Source organism: Balaenoptera physalus (genome assembly GCF_965194825.1).
Source record: "Balaenoptera physalus genome assembly, chromosome: 1".
In the NCBI taxonomy this organism is placed as follows: domain Eukaryota; kingdom Metazoa; phylum Chordata; class Mammalia; order Artiodactyla; family Balaenopteridae; genus Balaenoptera; species Balaenoptera physalus.
In genome coordinates, this window is record NC_138882.1 from 80,497,735 (window position 1) to 80,519,508 (window position 21,774).

The 21,774-nt window shown below is 37.2% G+C and overlaps 1 protein-coding gene and 1 pseudogene across 2 annotated transcripts in view; both read right to left on the reverse strand.

Moving 5' to 3' along the window:
- LOC309643660 (olfactory receptor 10J1-like) overlaps positions 1–21,774 on the reverse strand; it is a 460,112-nt pseudogene that overhangs the window by 336,884 nt on the left and 101,454 nt on the right. The window lies entirely within an intron of this gene.
- MNDA (myeloid cell nuclear differentiation antigen) lies at positions 12,318–20,779 on the reverse strand (the record flags this gene model as incomplete). Its single annotated transcript, XM_082449097.1, is given in 5 exon segments — positions 12,318–12,569; positions 13,960–14,255; positions 14,258–14,457; positions 17,528–17,688; positions 17,690–20,779. Coding segments are annotated over 5 exon segments (1,065 nt in total). The 5' UTR covers positions 17,846–20,779.

Here is a 21,774-nt window from a genome sequence, read left to right on the forward strand (position 1 = left end):
CACTTAATCTTATAATAGCTCTAGAGGCTTGACGGTGTTCTTTTTACCCTCCGGATGAGAAAAATAAGGGACAGAAAGGCAAGATCACGTTCTGAATAATTAGAACAATTCCATCATAACAAGAATTTCCTTCATGCCACTTTATTGTTAATTCTTCCTCCAATCCAAGCTCCTGGCAGCCACTAATATAGTTTCTTAACTTAAACTTTTCACTTTTCCAGAGTTTCCTAAAATGGAAATTTAAATATATATAGCAATTTGAGTCTGGCTTCTGGCACTTAGTATTGTGGTTTAGGATTCATTCACATAGTTGTGTGTATCAGTTTATTCTTTATATTGCTGTGTAGAATTCAATGTGTGGACCCACCAGAGTTTGTTAATTAATTCCCCAAGTGAGGAACAATTAGATTGTTTACAATTCTAGTTAACTGATCAGTTACCTAGAAGATTGATAGTATTTTAGGTTTAATTTAATGGGCTCAGTGAATATATATATGTATAAATTGAAAGCTCAAAACTAGGGTAAAGACCATGGCCTTCTTATCCAAGGTTAATTTTAACTTTTATCCAAGGTTAATAATTCAAGGCTTGAATTATTCAGGAGGAAAGATTCTCCCTATCAGTTCCTCTGCACTAAAGCCAGGACAGAAGAGTTTAGCCTTAAGCTCCTGGAGGCAGAGTCAGCAGGTTCCCTCGCCAGGGCTCTTGGTGCTACCCTAGACCAGAAGCAGTCACACAGGGCTAGTTCCCAGAGGCTCAGAGTCAAACTATATTATTATTTCTCCCTTCTAATAAGTCACCTCATACTAACTCTGTCTTCTATTTTCTTCTTTTAAGCACAGTTCTTTCACCCCACCCTACTTATTGGACTCCCAAGTCAATCTAGTTTATCACTCAACTGTAGTAATTTTGTATTTATAACAAGAGGCACTTAGAATAAAGATCATGAATATAAATATAAAAATAACCTAGAAGGCAAACATTATGTGCATATGAAGTAATCCATTTTTCAGAAGATACAAGGATAAAGGGAACTTGAAACAGGATTGCGACAGCATCTTGAAAATAAAAACACTTTTAATGTATTTCAGTTTTAGAACATCCACTCTACAGCTCTTGAGGTTGGGGAGGTTAATTTATTTTATTTTTTTCTATATAAAAATATTCTTTAACATCTTTATTGGAGTATAATTGCTTTACAATGTTGTGTTAGTTTCTGCATCATAACAAACTGAATCAGCTGTATGTATACATATAACCCCTTATCACCTCACTCTTGCACTTCCCTCCCACCCTCCCTATCCCACTGCTCTAGGTGGTCACAAAGCACCAAGCTGATCTCCCTGTGCAATGCAGCTGCTTGCCACTAGCTATTTACTTTACATTTCATAGTGTATATATGTCAGTGCTACTCTCTCACTTCCTCCCAGCTTACCCTTCCCCCTCCCATTGTCCTCAAGTCCATTCTCTACGTCGGTGTCTTTATTCCTGTCCTGCCCCTAGGTTGATCAGAACTATATATTATTCTTAACATCTTTATGGGAGTATAATTGTTTTACAATGGTGTGTTAGTTTTGTTTTTTTTTTTTTAAGATTCCATATATATGTGCTAGCATATGGTATTTGTTTTTCTTTTTTTGACTTACTTCACTCTGTATGACAGACTCTAGGTCCATCCACCTCACTACAAATAACTCAATTTCGTTTCTTTTTATGGCTGAGTAATATTCCATTGTATATATGTGCCACATCTTCTTTATCCATTCATCTCTCGATGGACACTTAGGTTGCTTCCAGGTTCTAGCTATTGTAAATAGTGCTGCAGTGAACATTGTGGTACATGTCTCTTTTTGAATTATGGTTTCCTCACGGTATATGCCCAGTAGTGGGATTGCTGGGTTGTATGGTAGTTCTATTTTTAGTTTTTTAAGGAACCTCCATACTGTTCTCCATAGTAGCTGTACCAATTTACATTCCCACCAACAGTACATGAGGGCTCCCTTTTCTCCACATCCTCTCCAGCATTTATTGTTTGTAGATTTTTTGTTGATGGCCATTCTGACCAGTGTGAGGTGATACCTCATTGTAGTTTTGATTTACAATTCTCTAATGATTAGTGATGTTGACCATCCTTTCATGGGTTTGTTGGCAATCTGTATATCTTCTTTGGTGATATGTCTATTTAGATCATCTGCCCATTTCTGGATTGGGTTGTTTGTTTTTTTGATATTGAGCTGCATGAGCTGCTTGTATTTTTTATAGATAAATCCTTTGTCAGTTGCTTCATTTGCAAATATTTTCTCCCATTCTGAGGGTTGTCTTTATGTCTTGTTTATGGTTTCCTCTGCTGTGCAAAAGCTTATAAGTTTAAAAAGGTCTCATTTGTTTATTTTTGTTTTTATTTCCATTTCTCTAGGAGCTGGGTCAAAAAGGATCTTGCTGTGATTTATGTCAAAGGGTGTTCTTCCTATGTTTTCCTCTAAGAGTTTAATACTGTCTGGGCTTATACTTAGGTCTTTAATCCATTTTGAGTTTATTTTTATGTATGGTGTTGGGAAGTGTTCTGATTTCTTTCGTTTACATGTAGCTGTCCAGTTTTCCAGCACCATTTATTGAAGAGGCTGTCTTTTTTCCATTGCATATTCTTGCCTCCTTTATCAAAGATAAGTTGTCCATATGTGCGTTGGTTTATCTCTGGGCTTTCTAACCTGTTCCCTTGATCTATATTTCTCTTTCTGTGCAAGTACCATACTGTCTTGATTACTGTAGCTTTGTAGTATAGTCTGAAGTCAGGCAGCCTGATTCTTCCAGCTCCATTTTTCTTTCTCAAGATTGCTTTGGCTATTCAGGGTCTTTTGTGTTTCCAAACAAATTGTGAAATTTTGTTCTAGTTCTGTGAAAAATGCCATTGGTGGTTTGATACGGATTGCATTGAATCTGTAGATTGCTTTGGGTAGTATAGTCATTTTCACAATGTTGATTCTTCCCATCCAAGAACATGGTATATCTCTCTATCTGTTTATATCATCTTTAATTTCTTTCATCAGTGTCTTATAGTTTTCTGCATACAGGTCTTTTTTCTCCCTAGGTAGGTTTATCCCTAGGTATTTTATTCTTTTTGTTGCAATGATAAATGGGAGTGTTTCCTTAATTTCTCTTTCAGATTTTTCATCATTAGTGTATAGGAATGCAAGAGATTTCTGTGCATTATGATGACAGTCTGCCAGACTCTGCTCCCAACCTTCTTTTTTCAGAAACTGCCCATCTCCCCTAGCCCCACCATCCACATTTTAACAACAGGAGTTGCCCTGTGTGAACCACATGATCTTAGGCCATGGCAACAGCTGATGGGTCCAGGGTTGGCCTTCGGACCCCAACTAGACAAGTCAGATTTCTTCCCAAGAAATGTGTGACTGGAACTAAGGTAGATGAGGTTCATCTTTCTCTGGGTTGCTGGCATGGAACATGCAGCCTGGGCACTGCTGGCAGAACTATTCTCAGCCTGTGGAAATGGAGGGAAATGGCCTGCAGTGAGGAAGGAGCAGGAAGGAGAGGTGTGGGGATGGAGAAGTAGAGTCCTCAATGGTGCACGATCCCAGACCCAGCTGTGTCCTGTCCCCAGGCCCCAGAGATATTTCAGGAGCCCTCCCCCTCTTACCTCAGGACACTTCTGGCTGGATCTCTTGTTTCAAGCAAACCAAGAGCCTGAGCAGCAGGAAATACACTGTATGAACGCATACCAAGCCCTGAAGGAGGAGACCTCACAGACTTGTCTCTGTATCTTGTCTGCTCCGCATCCCTCTCTCCTTCAGGGACAGCGCCCCACTCTGCTGGAAAACTGTTCCTTCCCTACCTTTCTGGCCATGTGGTTCTGGTGGAGGTTGTTCCCCCAACCCTGGCTACCCTTCACTAATGTAATCCATAGCCTCCTCAACAGCCCTGTGAAGTGTCAAATGGTGGTTCTCAAAGTGTGGTTTGAGGGTCCCTTGGCGGTTTCCCTGGCACTTTCAGAGAGTCCTCCCCTTTTCACCCTTGTCATCTATGTGTAGCTGGATTTTCGTCTCATACTTCAACCAGCACAACACGTGGCAACAGACTGAACACAGAAGCAGATACGAGGATTCAGCTGTCTTCTATCAAGCCAGACGTTGGAAGACATTTGCAAAAATGTAAAACAATGCCACTAAAGATTTTTGTCTTAGAAAATAGTTATTTTTCATGCAAATATAATAAAAAATAAAAAATAAAAATATATAAAGAAATCATACAACTCAACAACAAAAAACAGCTCAATTAAAAAACTGAGAGGAAGAGCTGAATAGACATTTTTCCAAAGAAGACATACAGATGGCCAAAGTACACATGAAAAGATGCTCAACATCACTAATCATGAGGGAGATGCAATTAAAACCACAATGAGATATCTCCACATACCTGTCAGAATGGCTATTATCAAAAAGGCAAGAAATAACAAGTGTTGGCAAGGATGTGGAGAAAAGGGAACACTCGTACACTGTTGGTGGGAATGTAAATTGGTGCAGCCACTGTGGAAAACAGTATGGAGATTCCTCAAAAAATTAAGAATAGAACTATCATATGATCCAGCTATTCCATTTCAGAGTATTTATCCAAAGAACACAAAAGCACTATTTTCAAAAGATACATGCATCTGCATTTTCTTCACAGCATTATTTACAATAGCCAAGATGTGAACACAACCTAAGTGCCCATAAAGGGATGAATGGATAACAAGAGATGTGGTATATATACATATGTATACACACACACACACACACACACACACACACACACACACACACACATACACAATGGAATTCTACCCAGTTATAAAAAAGATGAAGTCTTGCCATTTGCAATAACATGGATGGACCTTGAGGGTATTACGCTAAGTGAAATAAGTCAGACAGAGAAAGACAAATACTGTATGATCTCATTCATATGTGGAATATAAAAAACAAAAAAACAAAAAAACAAAATAAATGAACAACCCAAACCAAACAAAAACAAACACATAGATATAGAGAATAGAATAGTGGTTACCAGAGAGGAATGGTGTGGAAGGGTGAAATGGTTAAAAGGGATCAATTATACCAACAGTACGGTGATGGATGGAAACTAAATTTTTGGTGGTAAGCAGGCTGTAGCATGTAAAGGAGTAGAAACATAATGTTGTACACATAAAACTTGTTATAAGCCAGTTAACACAATTTTTTAAAAAATACAATGAAAAAACACATGGCTTCTCTAACATGTTTTCTATGAAGGCTAAAGGGAACCATGTAAGTGATGATGTATGCACATAGTGCTATACAGTTATAAACTGTTATGTGGTGTCTAAGGAACTTTAGATAAGGGATTGTGTCTGTCTTGCATTGTATTTTCCTCAGCTATTTGAAGTGAGGAGGTGTAGCTCTTAGAGTTGGGCTCAAGGTGGCAGTAATTATACATAATTGCACAAAATTACCACCAGCCCTGTGCAAAAGTCAATTAAGTTCCTCTATAGCTCTACTCTTGTGACTTACGGTGTGGGTGAAATGACACATATTAATTACAGTAGTTGCAATTTGTACAAAAGAAAAATAAATAAGATCCTATACAAGTAAACACCGAGAAGACTTCTAGCCAAAGAGGAGATCTAAAGGAGGATTTCCTGAGGAGGAGACATTAAATTGGAACTCAAACAATGGAAAGGTTTGACCAAGTTTGGTTTGTGAAAATCCTGAAGCAGAAGGAAACACAGTGTATTGAAGAAACTTTGAGTAGTAAGCAAAGGGAAGAAGTGTGAAAGAGACTCAATTAGCAGACAATGAACCCATTGCTGTCGTCACCTGTATTCTTATGGATGATTCATATTTCTCTCCCTACTCCCTCCCAGGAAAACAAAAGACAGAACATTTCTTGAGGCAAGAAATTGTGTCAGATTCACCAAGTATCCCCAGTAGAAGCAAAAGATTAAAGTGTAGTTAATTTTCAATATGCCTTTGATTAAGTCATAATTGGAGTTATTTTTTGTAGAAGATGAAATGAGACACAATTTTGAGGTTCAAGCACAATAATATGGATTAAAGAAAATGGAGCAAAAGAAAAACAAGAAAAAAAAATTTTACTAAGAAAAAATGCCCTTGTGAACATGTGATTACTAATTAGGTGCCCAGATCTTTCACTACAGAAATCCCCACAGGTTAACCTCACTGGACTTCTTCCACAGTAGTCTTTTTTTGTTTGTTTGTTTGTTTTGTTTTTTGGTGCCAAAACCAAACTCAAGACTACTGTGGGGGTTGTGGAATGAACCTCCACAGTAGTCTTGATCTTGAAATATTTTAGAAATGCAGAAATCACTGTCTTGTAAGAGGAGAAAGATAAATTAGTAAAAATCTCTGGAGACTAAATGCTCCAGAATGCTGTAATCTTGAAAAAGACTGAGAAAATAATGTATTTGGAAGGATTACAATGAAAAATGGTGCTAGTTTAAATCATTTAAAAAGCTGACTAGTGCTCGCTATGTCATGCTGTGCCATGAGATAATTTCCTCCCTCAATTTCTTTCCTCTCAGGAAGAGAGGTTTTGAAGTTATAAGGTGATTTTGAAATTCTGCCCAAAAATGCTTGTAGCTTTTGTGCAGTCAGGAAACTGCACAATTTCCTCCTGTGAATATTTTATTCAAAATGAAGAATGGTAGCAGGCATACTTTCATTTAGTCTTTCATAACAAATTCATAGCTGAAAGAAGTTCCCACATTAAAACTTTCTTATCCAGTGAACTTAAATGTGGTTCAGTAAAAACCACAGTTCCTTAAATTGGGCTCAAATAAAAAGGTGAGTCATCCAGCTACTTCTACCTCCTTCACTGTTCTCAGAGTGGCAGTGGCAGGAGGAGATCCTGTAAGACCACAAGAAAAAAACATCCATGTTGCTGCAAATGGCAAAAATTCATCGTTTTTATGGCTGAGTAGTATTCCATTTTATATATGTACCACATCTTCTTTATCCATTCATCTGTTGATGGACATTTAGGTTGTTTCCATGTCTTGGCTATTGTAAATAATACTGCTATGAGCGTTGGAGTTCGTGTATCTTTTTGAATTAGTGTTTTTGTTTCTGTTTTTGGATATGTACCCAGGATTGGAATTTCTGGGTCATATGATAGTTCTATTTTTGGTTTTTTTTTGAGAAACCTCCATACTGTTTCCACAGTGGCTGTATCAATTTACATTTCCACCAACAGTGTATAAGGGTTCCCTTTTCTCCACATCCTCTCTAACATTTGTTATTTGTGTTCTTTTTGATGATAGCCATTCTGACATGTGTGAGGTGCTATCTTGTGGTTTTGCATTTCCCTGATCATTAGTGATGTTGAGCATCTTCTCATGTGCTTGTTGGCCATCTGCATTTCCTCTTTAGAAAAATGTCTATTCAGTTCTTCTGCCCACTTAAAATTTTTTAAATTTGGTTGTTTGGGTTTTTTTTTGATGTTGAGTTGTATGAGCTGTTTATATACGTCGGATACTAATCCCTTATTTGTCATATCACTTGCAAATATTTCCTCCCATTCAGTAGGCTGTCCATTTGTTTTGTTGATGGTTTCCTTTGCTGTGCAAAAGCCTTTAAGTTTAATTAGGTTTCATCTGTTTATTTTTGCTTTTATTTCCTTTATTTTAGGAGACAGAACCACAAAAATATTCCTGTGATTTAAGCCAAAGAGTGCTCTGCCTATGTTTTCTTCTAGGAGTTTTATAGTATCCAGTCTTACATTTAGGTCTTTAATTCATTTTGAATTTTTTTGTATACTGTGTTAAAGAATATTCTAATTTCATTATTTTACATGTAGATGTCCAGTTTTCCCAGCACCACTTATTGAAGAGACTGTCTTTTCTCCATTGTATATTCTTTCTTCCTTTGTTATAGATTAATTGACTAAATTTGTATGGGTTTATTTCTGGGGTCTCTATCCTGTTCCATTGATCCATGTGTCTGTTTTTGTGCAAGTACCATACTGTTTTGATTACTCTACCTTTATAATATAGGATGAACAGACTAATTAACAGTAATGAAATTGAATCAGTAATTTAAAAACTCCTAACAAAAGAAAGTCCAGGACCAGAAGGCTTCACAGGCAAATTCTAACAAACATTTAGAGAAGAGTTAACACCTATCTTTATGAAGCTAATCCAAAAAATTGCAGATGAAGGAACACTTCCAAACTCATTCTATGAGGCCAGCATCACCCTGATACCAAAACCAGACAAAGATATCATAAAAAAAGAAAATTACAGGCCAATATCACTGATGAACATAGAAGAAAAAATTCTCAACAAAATAATAGCAAACCAAATTCAACAATACATTAAAAGGATCATATACCATGATCAAGTGGGATTTATCCCAAGGATGCAAGGATTTTTCAATATCCACAAATCAATGTGATACACCACATTAACACACTGAAGAATAAAAACCATATGATCATCTCAATAGATGCAGAAAAAGCTTTTGATAAAATTCAACATCCATATATAATAAAAACTCTCCAGAGGGTGGGCATAGAGGGACTATAACTTAACATAATAAAGGCCATATATGACAAACTGACAGGTAACATCATACTCAATGGTGAAAAGCTGAAAGCATTTCCTCTAAGATCAGGAACAAGAAAAGGATGCCCACTTTCACCACTTTTATTCAACATAGTTTTGGAAGTCCTAGCCACAGCAATCAGAGAAGAAAAAGAAATAAAGGGAATCCAAACTGGAAAAAAAAAAGAAGTAAAACTGTCACTGTTTGCAGATGACTTGGTACTGTACATAGAAAATCCTAAGGACACTACCAGAAAACTACTAGAGCTCATCAGTGAATTTGGTAAAGTTGCAGGATATGAAATTAATATACACAGATATGTTGCATTTCTCTACACTAAGAACAAAATATCGGAAAGAGAAATTAAGGAAACAATCTCATTTACCATTGCATCAAAAAGAATAAAATAGCTAAGAATAAACCTACTTGAGGAGCCAAAAGACCTGTACTCTGATAACTATAAGACACTGATGAAAGAAATTGAAGGTGACACAAAGAGATGGAAAAATATACTGTATTCTTGGTTTGGAAGAATCAATATTGTTAAAATGACCATACTACCCAAGGTAATCTACAGATTCTATGCAATCCCTATCAAAATACCAGCGACATTTTCCACAGAACTAGAACAAAAAGTTTTAAAATTTGTATGGAAACAAAAAAGACCCTGAATAGCTGAAACAATCTTGAGAAAGAAGAACAGGGCTGAAGGAATCACTCTCCCTGACTTCAATAAAAGTTAAGTTTAAAAAAAGACAGGAGATAAGTGCTGGGAGTATTTGGAGAAAAGTGTACTGTTAGTAGGAATTTAAATTACTTCAGCCATTTTGGAAAACAGTATGGATGTTTCTCAAAAAATTAAAAATAAAAGTAAAGTATGATCCAGCAATCCTACTTCTGGGTATATATCTGAAGGAAGTGAAATCACTGTCTCAAAGATATATCTGCACTCTTATGTTCATTACATTATTATTCCCTGTAGTCGAAAGGGTTGAAGCAATACAATTGCCCATCCATATATGGGTATGGACACACACACACACACACACACACAATGAAATATTATTCAGTCATGAAATGAGAAAGAAGAAAATCCTGCCATTTGTGACAAGGTGGATGGACTTTAACGGGATTATGCTTAGTGTAATAAGTCAGAGAGAGAAAGACAAACACTGTATGATCTCACTTAAAGGTGGAATCTAAAATAAACAAACTCACAGGATAGATTGGTAGCTGTCATGGACAAGGGCTTGGGAAAAATGGGAAAATGTTAGTCAAAGTGTATGACATTCCAGGTATAAGAGGGATAAATTCTGGAGATCTAATGTACTGCATGGTGATTATAGTTAACAATACTATATTATATACTTGAAAGTTTTTAAGAGAGTGTCTCTTAAATACCATCACCAAAAAAAGGTAATTATGTGATGTGATGAAAGTGTTAACTAATCTTATTATGGTGATCATTTCTCAAGATACAATGGTATCAGATAATCCCATTGTACATAACTCATATATACACAATGCTATATGTCAATTATATCTCAACAAAGCTGGAAAAAACCAACAACTCAGATACTATCTTTTTCCTGAAGTAGGTTGAGGCTTGGTTTTAGGCTTTGTTAGGAAGGTTCTAGAGTAGTTGCTAGTCAACTGTATAAAGTTCACTCCTAATTAACAACTTCTTAATTTTGTTAGTTTGCTGCCCAGGTGCTAAATATGTGTCTCTATTTTGGCAGCATTCAACGTTGCCTGCACTGTTTGCTCTCTTGTTCTTCTGTTCTGTTCTCAAACTCCTAGGGGCTGCTCCGTGGTGGACCTCATTTTATCTCACCCTCTTTATGTGCAACCCAGGACTCAGTCAATGAGCCCTCTGTATAGCTCTCTTCTCTCCAGATTCCAGCTAGTTAAGTACCATGAAAACTAATATTTACCCCTTCACCTGGTGTGACTGTCATGCTCTACTTTGACACCTGCTCACTGGCCTGCAATCAGGAAATCCTCCAAGGTAGAGATCTTGGGCAATTATAAAGCTTATGTTCTGAGTTTTCCTTCTCTCAGGGATTTTATTCTTGTGCCACCGGTTGTTTGAAGACTGAAAACTCTCACCTCATGTTATTTTATTGAGTAATATTGCTGCTTATGGTGGTAAGCTACTCTGCAATCACCAGAAACAGAAGTCGATAGCTATATTTTAAATATTGATGTTAGATATTTAATTTTTTAGGTGATATTTACTGTCACTTAGAATAGATTTAATTCACTATTCATTACTTTTTGCTCATTGCATGTCCCTATGTGGGGTCTGGAATCCACATATTTAAGATGTGAGAATAATTAGATAGAGTTGGAAAACTAATAATGAGTGTACCTACAAATCAGAGAAATGGGACTAGATATTCCACACCAGCTAGGGATAAGGAAGCTTCTTGCAAGTATTGGTATCTTTGTGTCAATCACCAATGGTGCCTCCTCCGGAGAAACCAATTACACAAATGTTCCCCTTCTGGGGGATTTAGCTGCAGAAAATAACTCTTTGTGTGGACCAAATAAACCTTGCCCCAGGGCACAGGGTTTATAGATTTGAACACAGGGCTGTGGGACCAAACTGCATCACCTTAGGCTGGCCCTGGTTAGGGCCTTGTCCTTTGGAAATCACATTCAGAATATAGACCTTAATGTTGATGAGGCTCTGTGTGCCCCACCCTGTATGGCTCATAGTGCACAAATCAACTACCCTCAAGCGGCTCACTTCTGCAATAAAGAGACCATATCCAGTACTTTTGGAGAACGATGACCTTTAAAAAAGAAAATTTTATTTTTTTACATGATGAACATTTTAGATAATAAGTAAATTTTATAAAAGAAAGTAACCTAATCCACAGCTCAGGTATAAAAATCTCTTAATGTGCTGGGCTATGTCTACTGAATCTATTGTTTAAATATGTCTCAACTTTAAGAGTATCAGTATTAAAGCCACCTGAAGATTTAAAGGGGGAGGCTCTCCTCTTCAACTTTCAGAATTAAATGAAAACTGGTTGGTCCTTCCTATCTTCTTAGTCTTGATGACCTTGAAGGAGAGATGAGAAAGACACAATGAGATCCTAGCAGTTGACATTAAGTGCTGCTCATTTTTCTCCCTTCACCCACACTTCATGTCTTAATAGTCTCCCATAGTCTCATCTCTCATAATCTTTCACATCTACTGAATTTCAGAACTCATGCTGTTTTACACTTTTGAGGACATGCATGTGTCATTTTCTTGGCTTAGAACTCTTTCCAATGTCTTTACTTTGCTGAGAAAAAATAGTAGCTAATGCAGATTAATTTCTCACTTTGTGTTGGACAGTGAGATAATGTATATGTATTGTCTCACTTAGCTTTTAACCAACCCTATGAGATAGAGACTTTGACTCTTTTGGAGGACCAATTAACCTGTTTCTCCAATACCAGGCAACTAGTGAGTGCTGAAGCCAGGATTCAAATCAGGTCAGTCCCATTCAAAGCCTTGCTCTTGACCACTATGTGAAATTATTCCCCTGCCCTCCTAATGTCTTCAAATATTTTATTATTTAGCACTAGTATCAAATCCTTTTGAAATCTATATGAACGTCATTTCCTCGCATCCTTTAAAAAATCCTCCACTTACAAACGAACACAAGAGCATTGTGTTTTCCTCCCATCTGCTAGACTCTATATGTAAGAATATAGAAACTGGTGCTCTCAAAACCCAGACAAAATTATTTGCCTTTCTGGAAAACTAATGTTTCTCCATCCAGTTCCCACCTGGATGAAGCTGTGATTTCCACATGTGAGTTTCCCTTTCTGGTCAATTGTTCTCAGTTGAAAGCAGAAAAGTCGAAGTTTGTCTCCTTCCTCACACTTGATATTGTGCCATTTTCCATTCCCGACAGCATCCATCTTTCCTGTATTATCCTGTATTTCATAGATTATGTTCTTCTTATTTACTTTTTTCTTCAACAGAAATTTAATATTCAGGGCCTGAAAATATAGTAACCTCCATATGTATGAGAAAGACCCTTGTGACACAATAAACACAAGATATAAAAAAGCAGTTATAGGCACAGATATGCATACGGCTTTGGAAAGGTCTTCTCTGAGAACTTTCCTTTTATTATCTTGATTTTTTATTTTTGCCTTTCTTTTTCTAGATGTTTTCTATCTGGCAATTCTAGAACAGTGAATTTTCTTCCTATTTTCTACTGCTTCCACCTTAAGGGCAGCTTTGTTTCCTTAAAACAACTGGAATCAGGGAAATCAGAAATCCCTGATGAATATTTGTGGCTCCTCTCCTTATGCAGAAATGAATGAACATCGACTATAACTTTTCACTTAATAGATTATAAAAAATCTATATAACAGGTTAGGTTCTGGTAACTCACTAATTTTTTTCTCTACCTTCTCCATTTACTCACTCTTCTCCAATATTTTATTTCCATTGATGTAGGTTTCACAGTTCACACTCTATATGTCTCACTCATGTAAGCTATGACTCATCAATTCTATAATTGCATTTGTAGGCATGGTCTCAAAGATAGTGTAAGAAAGTAATGGAGGTAAATTAAGGGGCTATCTTAGGAGACACTTATACAGGTTTATGAAGCAGTTAATTATGTAAGATGTAAGGTGAGTTCATAGAAGTCTGTAAATTTTAGGGGGGATTTAAGATATCATACTCTTTAGTACCCTGAATTTGGAAATTGACATATCAGTAAAACTCTCTATGCCTTTGTTTTTGATAAATAAGGGAATTAGATTACCATATTTTCCAAATACCATGCAATACAATATTTCTTCAATTAGTTGTTCATGAATAACTGATTAAATGAATGAATAATCTAGAGGAGACAGCACTGAATTGTTATATCATTTGCCTAACTGTTGAATGTATATGCATTCAGGAGAATACAAGCCAATCTCTTTATTACTCTGGATGCATGTCGCAACCAGAATTCAATCTGAGTAAGGCAATCCATTCTTCAAAGTAAAAAGAAAGTGATGAATTTGTGGTGGAGTTCTGAGATAAAATTATTAGAATGTGCATATTGATTTATAACCTGCACAGTCCTTGTTCATGGTGTCTGAGACCAGGTAATTATAACTGGAGAAATGACAAGGTTTCTTGGTGAATCTTTTCAAGGACTTGCTTGGAGGTATCTTGGGTAGAAGAATGCTAACAGGCCACCCAATCCCATTTCCTGTTATGTGGCAGACTTGACCACCTATCTCTAGTCAAGAAAGAGAACTGAGAACTGAGTTCCAATATTCAGTCAGTAAGCAGAGCTTGGCAACATTCAATTTCAGGCACTGATCGAGAAAATGAAAAACAATTTTAAGAGATTACCTGATCTAACACAAACAACCCATACATAAATGTTCCCGACGCTTGCTTGCGAAGACTATCCATCTTGGAAGTTTCTTTTGCTCTTTTGACAATGCTGTTTGGAACTTCAGACTTTTGATCAAGACCAACTTCAGACACAGACGATGCTTTGTTTATCTCCAGGATTCCTCTGCATTCAAAGTGATCTGATATGGTAATGACCTTCTGCTTTGTGAATTTCTCTTTAAGGTTGGTGTTAAAAACCTTCACTTGGAAAAACTGACTTGCAGTAACCACTGTAGCATGAAACATTGTGTTTTCCCCCCTTCTGGTGACTCATATTCAAATGGCTCTGCTGCTTTCAGTACCATCACTGTCATTGGGCCCTTTTGGAGAACACTTCTCCTGGAAGTTACTTTACTTTGGACCTGAGTTTTCTGGTTCTGTGTTGGACAGAAACAGGAAAATAAACTTACAAGTTTGAGCAGGGAACACAAAGTCTCTTTCTCTGAATGAAAACTCAGTCATAACATTGGGCCACACAACCTTCCTAAATATTTGGACCTGGAGTCAGGCTAGAAAGGAAGTGCTTAAAGGAAAGGAAACAGTAATGAACTGGTAAAGCTTAGTATAAGGTAGCAGACAACAGGAATAGAAATTAGACTATCCATTATAAACAGAATAATCTTTCTGAATTAAAGCATGATCCTCAGCAAGAGCAACACAGAGCCATGGAGGATGAGAACATTGTCATGAAACATTTGAGGGATAGATTAAAATATAATAATACATTCAAATATGTCCTCTACTCACTTAAACGACTAAAGAAAATAAAAAGAGTGAAAAAATAACTAAGATAGCATTGCAAACAGAGAACGGTGCCTACCACAAACCACAAACATTAAGGGTTTTCAAGTATCACTAGAGTACCCGGGGCCATTGTGAGGATTCAAAATATTGCCTCTTCCAAAGAAATAATAGTCTGCTACAAGTAGTGAGAAAGACATGCAGTGGCTCAGAATTCCCTGTTCTAAACTGGCTCAAATAAAAGATATCTGATTAGAACCATGTCCTCTTCAGTGTATCCACAGTATTTCTCAGTGGCTTGGATGTTAACAGAAAAACAGAGGACAGGTTTGTTTACCTCTAATCTCCTCTCTCCACAGTGGCCTGATTTGATTGAGTTGCGGCAGAATACTTTCATAATGGGAAAGTTGCCTGATCTGTAATAGGAAGTATGGGAGGCAAGCGGGGGGGGAGGGGGGTGTCATGTATTCATGAAAGATGGAGTCAAGCTATCTACCTCCACAGACCAGAAGTTCTTAGAGTGGTCTGACCTGGGATATTACACATGGTGATCACCTGTAAATGATTGGACTTTACCTGGATATGGCTTCTCATCAATGTGACCAATTTACCATGACAAAGGAAACACCTTTGCCAAAGCAAGTTTATCAATAACAATAGTTATATACAGACTAACAATAGTCACTGTGAAATGCACCTGTTACTGACTTGAGGAAAACTTGGAAAAGAGAAACAGGAAATGTGTACCTCAGGTAGGTGAGTGGAAGATGGAGCTGATGATCAGGCCTGGGGAGGTGGAGGAAGGCCCACGGTTGTGGGTGTGTTGGTTACTGAAGGGTACAGAGACTGAATCTGCTCCTGAGATGCCTTATTCCTTTTTGTTCCAGTCTCTTCTTCAGTTTGTTTTTTTTCTTTTCTGAAAGTAGTTTAATTTCTCTGTTAATGGTTTTCAGTATTAAAAGAAGCAGAACATATTTTCATTACATTGTAGTAGGTTCTATTTATATGAAATATGATGTCTTTGAAAACTCCAAGTAGTTCCAACCCACCACCAAAAGAGATGGCCGGGGACTTCCCTGGTGGCGCAATGGTTAGGAATCTGCCTGCCAATGCAGGGGACACAGGTTCGAGCCCTGGGAAGATCCCACATACAGCAGAGCAACTAAGGTTGTGCACCTACTGAGCCTGCACTCTAGAGCCTGAGAACCACAACTACTGAAACCCCCGCACCTAAAGCCTGTGCTCCGCAAGGGGAGAAGCTACTGCAAAAAGAAGCCCATGTACCGCAATGAAGAGTAGCCCCTGCTCGCTGCAACTAGAGAAAGCCTGCGTGCAGCAACGAAGACCCAACGCAGCCAAAAATAAAATAAATAAATTTATATATATATAAAAAAAGAGATGGCCGGTAGGTAAGAATGGGCATATAGTTGCATTAAAAAAGGGATGGTTGATTCACACAGACATGTTACTACTCCAATCACCTCTGTGTCATAATGGGAAGAGCACTGTTCTTAGAATTAGAAAATCTAGGTTTATGTAAGCACGAGCAAGATGTGTTTTCAATCCAACAGTTAACATCATCTTTATAATGAGGATGATGTTACCATATCTATGTCACTTAAATTTTTACTATATTTTTATTGTGCCTCACTCTTTTCCTGGCAAAAAGATGATCCATAATTCCTCAATTTGGTAAATCTGAACTGTTGGAATATTAATAAGGAACCAAGTGCCTTAGCAGAGTTCCTTCTGTGGAACTACAAGCTTACCTGAACCATAGGATTCTTCCCTACTCTTCCAGGTGTCAGAGCACTACTTGTGGTAGGTGCCGGTGTAGCAGAGCTTGTTTCTTTCTGATTTCTCTTTTTACTGAATTTTTCCTTTTTTGTCTTAGTTTGCAACTGATATAAAAACAGAGACTCAATAAACCCAGAGGAGCTGTTTGAAGAGAGCTGAAGCAGTTTCAGTGTTATTTCCCCTCAGCTCCTGCTTGTGGGTCTAGGTGTGCTTTTGTCTACCTCTACTGCATTAGCCATTCTGGCTGCAAGGGGACCAATAGTAATAACACAGGCAGGGAGACTGTCTCCTGCTTCCTCAATCCTTTTTGTACTGACTCCCTGTGCAGTGTTCCTTCTGTCCTCTGGATTCCCATGTACCTCAGTTTAACCCTTTCCCTACCCTGTTCTCCTATCATGTCCTTTAATAAAACCCAAGGTTTCCATGATGCTGACTGCTTGCTCATGTTATTTAGAAGATCTGTTAAAATTACAGAAGCCAGTGAAAGGAACTATGATACAAATTGATGAGATGACAAAATGGTGATATTGGTCTTTGGATTTTTAAAAATTTTGATTTTGCCTGGTGATTTTACAAAAGTTCTTCACATCTCGGAGAGGTAGTTTTTTTATGTTAAGTACTGCTCCATCTTCATTACTAGAAGGAATAATAACCATGGAGCAAATAGTCTTAATAGAACAGACACATTAATTGGTTAAAGGTAAATGTTTTTTAAATAAACCACAAATCTTAAATTACTATTTCGTCATTTTCTAACATTTCTAATGTACTGCAAGTTTCAGCTTCTCATCCATTTCCTCTTTCTTTCATTCTTTATCCTTACCCTAAATACAACCTCCAACCTACAGCCACTTTCCTTTATAGGAAAGGGGTTGCCCTACATTGTCAAACCTGTTGGCTGCTGCAGTACTAACACTTTCATGGCCAATGAGTCATAAATTGTGAAAAGAATATATTAACTATGACTAAGGTGGTGTCCTAGTTAAGATTGGGGAGGACCAGAGAAGAGCGAGTGTGGGTGGGATCTTCTTTATTACCTTTTAGCTTCTCCTTTCTAAGTTCTTTTACAAGGTCTTTAAATGTTTCTATGTCTTCTAACACATCTACTAGTTTGTTGACAGAGGTAGCACCTGGGAATTTTTTTTCCCATCACATCAGCAATCTGAATTTTGTTGTATTTATCTTGCTTTTTTCTAGTCAGTTTTAAATCCTGGGCCAGTAAAGACTTAATCATGCTAAACTGATAATCATTCATGTTCTGTAATCCTTTCACCAGAACAATTTTCTTGTATTCATTTACCATGTCTCAAGTTATGGATGACCCTACAAGAGAAAAATAACATACAATGTGACACTTTTATACAGACAATTTAAAAGACTGGTTGTGTCTATGTGAGTGAGCGGGCCATGTGAAAGTGTTGCCCTTGGGTGTATGTGACAAAGAGGTACTCTTCACTACCAAGTGTGACATTTGGAAAATGTGCTGAGAGCTGCTGCTTTAGGAAGAGTTAATTTTTTTTTCCTTATTAATGATGCTAGTTGAGTTGGATCAGGGGTGGGTATGGTAGAAGGATGCCTGGAAACAGGACATTTTTACAGTGTTTAAAATATGGGCTGTATAGTGTCAAAGTCCGTGGTGCTCCTCCCATCCTTCATTAGGGCTAGATCCTGGCCGTGAAGGTCTGTGGTTGGGTCCTGACTCCTCCCACACCCACTGTGACTGAAGTGACTGATGTGCAAAATAGGCTGCAGCTTCTCACCTTATATAAATATCCTTCTGCCACAGCACTACAGTTGCATGCTGGGTACCTGCCTTTGTCCACTTTGCTCTTCCTTTAGTCCGTTCTCATTAGCATCATCTCTCCTTGGGGCTTGGACCACGTCCTTTGTGCCCATATCACTGTCCCTTTGCTGGACTTTTTTTAAATTGGGGTATAGTTGCTTTACAATGTTGTGTTAGTTTCTGCTGTAAAACGAAGTGAATCAGCTATATGTATATATATATCCCCTCCCTCTTGGACCCCCCCCACCCCCATCCCACCCATCTGGGTCACCACAGAACACCAGCTGAGCTCCTGCGCTATACAACAGGTTCCCATTAGTTATCTGTTTTACACATGGTATTGTATATATGTCAATCCCAATCTCCCAATTCTTCCCACCCCCCTTTCCCCCCACTGTGTCCACACATCCATTCTCTACATGTGTCTCTATTCCTGCCCTGCAAACAGGTTCATCAGTATCATTTTTTTAGATTCCACATATAGGCGTTAATATACAATATTTGTTTTTTGTTCTTTCTGACTTACTTCACTCTGTATGACTTGCTGGACTTTTACCTGCTCTCTAATGCAGAATCACATCATTTATTGTCTGGGGTTATTTAATAGTTGGCTTGAATTTCTTTCTTCCAGACTTAATCTCTCTAATAAGTTATTTTCATAGATAAAGTTATCTCTATAAACTACATTTCTACCCCACTAGAAATCCTTAAATAGTTCCTCATTTTCTTTATGAACAATTCCTTATCCTTAGCCTAGCTAGGAAGGCCTTGAAAAATCTGACTCTTTCTTACTTTTCCCACTTTCCATTTTTCATATTTAAGCTCCAGAACTTTATAGCATATCTTGCTGTTCCAGACCCTCTCATGAAATATATTTCCGATGTTTTTTTTTGAAAAATAGATCTAGGGAGTACATGGTCTTCATGAAACTATTCAAATTTAAAAGTCTGCCAACTTATACAATATGCAGAGGTACTCAGCCTGAATCCAATCATCTGGAAACCCTTACATGGGATATTTTACATATAGTGTCCTAAACTCTGATATAATACAGCTTATGAGAATCACTATTTGTGAAAAATGACACTTCTATCATTTTTTTCTCCAATACCTTCCCCCAACACATTGACTCAGGAAATAGAATATGAGTGTTAAGACTTCAGACTTCAGAGTTCAGGAGATTTGGCTCCTGGAACATAAGAGTTTGGCTATATAGTTCAATGAATACAATTAGAATATAAAATATTGATTTGTAAGATTAGATTGAAAACTCTCCCACAGGAGATAGGTTGAGATTAAGAAATAGAAAAGAAAATGTAAAACATGTCAGAATACAGGTTGAAATCCCCATGTTATTAGTTGCAGAAAACTAAAAAGAAAATTAGGAAGTATTTGAAGAAATAATGGGATAAACTTCTTGGAATTAAAATAACATGAACATCTTCTGATTGATCAGGCCAATAGAATATTGAATAGGAGAGTGAAGGAAAAAATCCACACCAAGACATGCCATAGAGAAACTGAAAAATATCCAGAAACAAGATCAATTTGACAGCTTCCAGAGAAAAAGTGTAGATCACTCACAAAGGTTCAAAATTAGATTCTCGGCAGCAAAACTGCATGGAGTATAGTGTCTGTAACCAATCCATATCTGTACTTTTGAAACCTCCAAAAACGTGAAACCAAAATTGTATGTGTAAATCTGGGGACAAAATTTATTAGAAAATTACCTGATGTGAGATGGCAGGAGTCTGTGTAATATCTTTTAAAAATTCCACTTTAGTGTGAATGTTCATATGTCTTCCTCCTGAAATAGTAGAGCATTTGAGATGAGAGGCAGGACTTAGACCTGACTGGGCCATGTATGGAATACACTACATATGGTGTGTGCCTTAAATAGTCTTTCTTAAGTCACTCGAGTTCTGAACTCCAAACCCTGGTGACCTCAAGGGTTTCAGAGAGGTGTTGCTAGCATAAATTGAAGGAAAAATAATTTTGAAACAGGAATCTTATATTTAGCTAAAACAGCTCTTTAAACGTGATGGTCTATAGATGATCCTCTGAAAATGACCAACACAATTAACCAGAAGATTTGCAACACAAAGACACCTACCAAGCACTCTTTTGGGAATAGTATTAAACAAGAAAGTAAAGAAATGGGGTAAAAAATGCTGCAGGCTAAAAAGCAAAATGGAACAAGATAGTAAGTATTTTAATGTTTTAAAAATAAATGCAGTCTTGTCTGGAGAGAAACAAAACAGGAAGTAGGTCAACATGTTGACATGATGGTAGGGAGAAATGATTATATGAGTGTCCACTAAGTTACTTGTTCTTTTTTTTTTTAATAAATTTATTTTATTTATTTATTTATTTTTGGCTGCACTGGGTCTTCGTTACTGTGCAGGCTTTCTCTAGTTGTGGCAAGTGGGGGCTACTCTTCGTTACGGTGTGTGGTTTCTCTTGTTGCGGAGCACAGGCTCTAGGCGCACGGGCTTCAATAGTTGTGGCTTGTGGGCTCTGGGCTCTAGAGCATAGGCTCAGTAGTTGTGGCGCACGGAATTAGTTGCTCTGTGGCATGTGGGATCTTCCCAGACCAGGGCTCGAACCTGTGTCCCCTGCATTGGTGGGCAGATTCTTAACCTCTGCGCCACCAGGGAAACCCAAGTTACTTATTCTTAAGGAGAAGTTAGATGTATAAATAGGCAAAGAAAAAGAAGGAAACATAGAATAAGAATTACAAAAAGTACTATAAGCTAACCAAAATACAGCATTTTACCTAATGTGTTTCATATATATACACACACACACACACACACACACACACACACACACACACACACACACACAGAGGAGAGAGAGATGACCAGCAATGAAGTTTAATCAACCAGTCCTGGGAGTGTTAAACCCATTAAAAAACAAAGTTTTCAAAAATCTAACTATGTGTTGTTGACTAAAGGTCATTTAAAGGTTTTTAAATACAGTTACAAAAAGTTTTATCATGCAAACATTAAAGAAAGCAGTGTATCTGTATTTGTGTAGCTTTAAATAGACCTTAAGATAAAGACTCATCAGAAATGGAGTTTTAGTACACAATGATAAAAGGTTTAAGTTCCAGAAAGAACTTACCTGGAACAGTTTAAATTCTGTATTTACCTAATAGTAATAAGTATACATTATTATTAATTTATATTCATTCATATTATTATTCATAGTATTATGTAGCATATTTCTCTTTCTTTCACTATATATACACATATACATATAACATTTATATTAGATATTGAGAGAACTATAAGGAAAATTTGACAAAATCATGATTATAGTTGAGATTTTAACATATTTTAATTACTGAAAAAGGTACCCAGAGATCTTCTCTGATAAAACCCTGACAAAACTCACCTCACTGAAAATTCTTCCACAGTAGTCCAAATTTAGAGTTCTTCATAAAT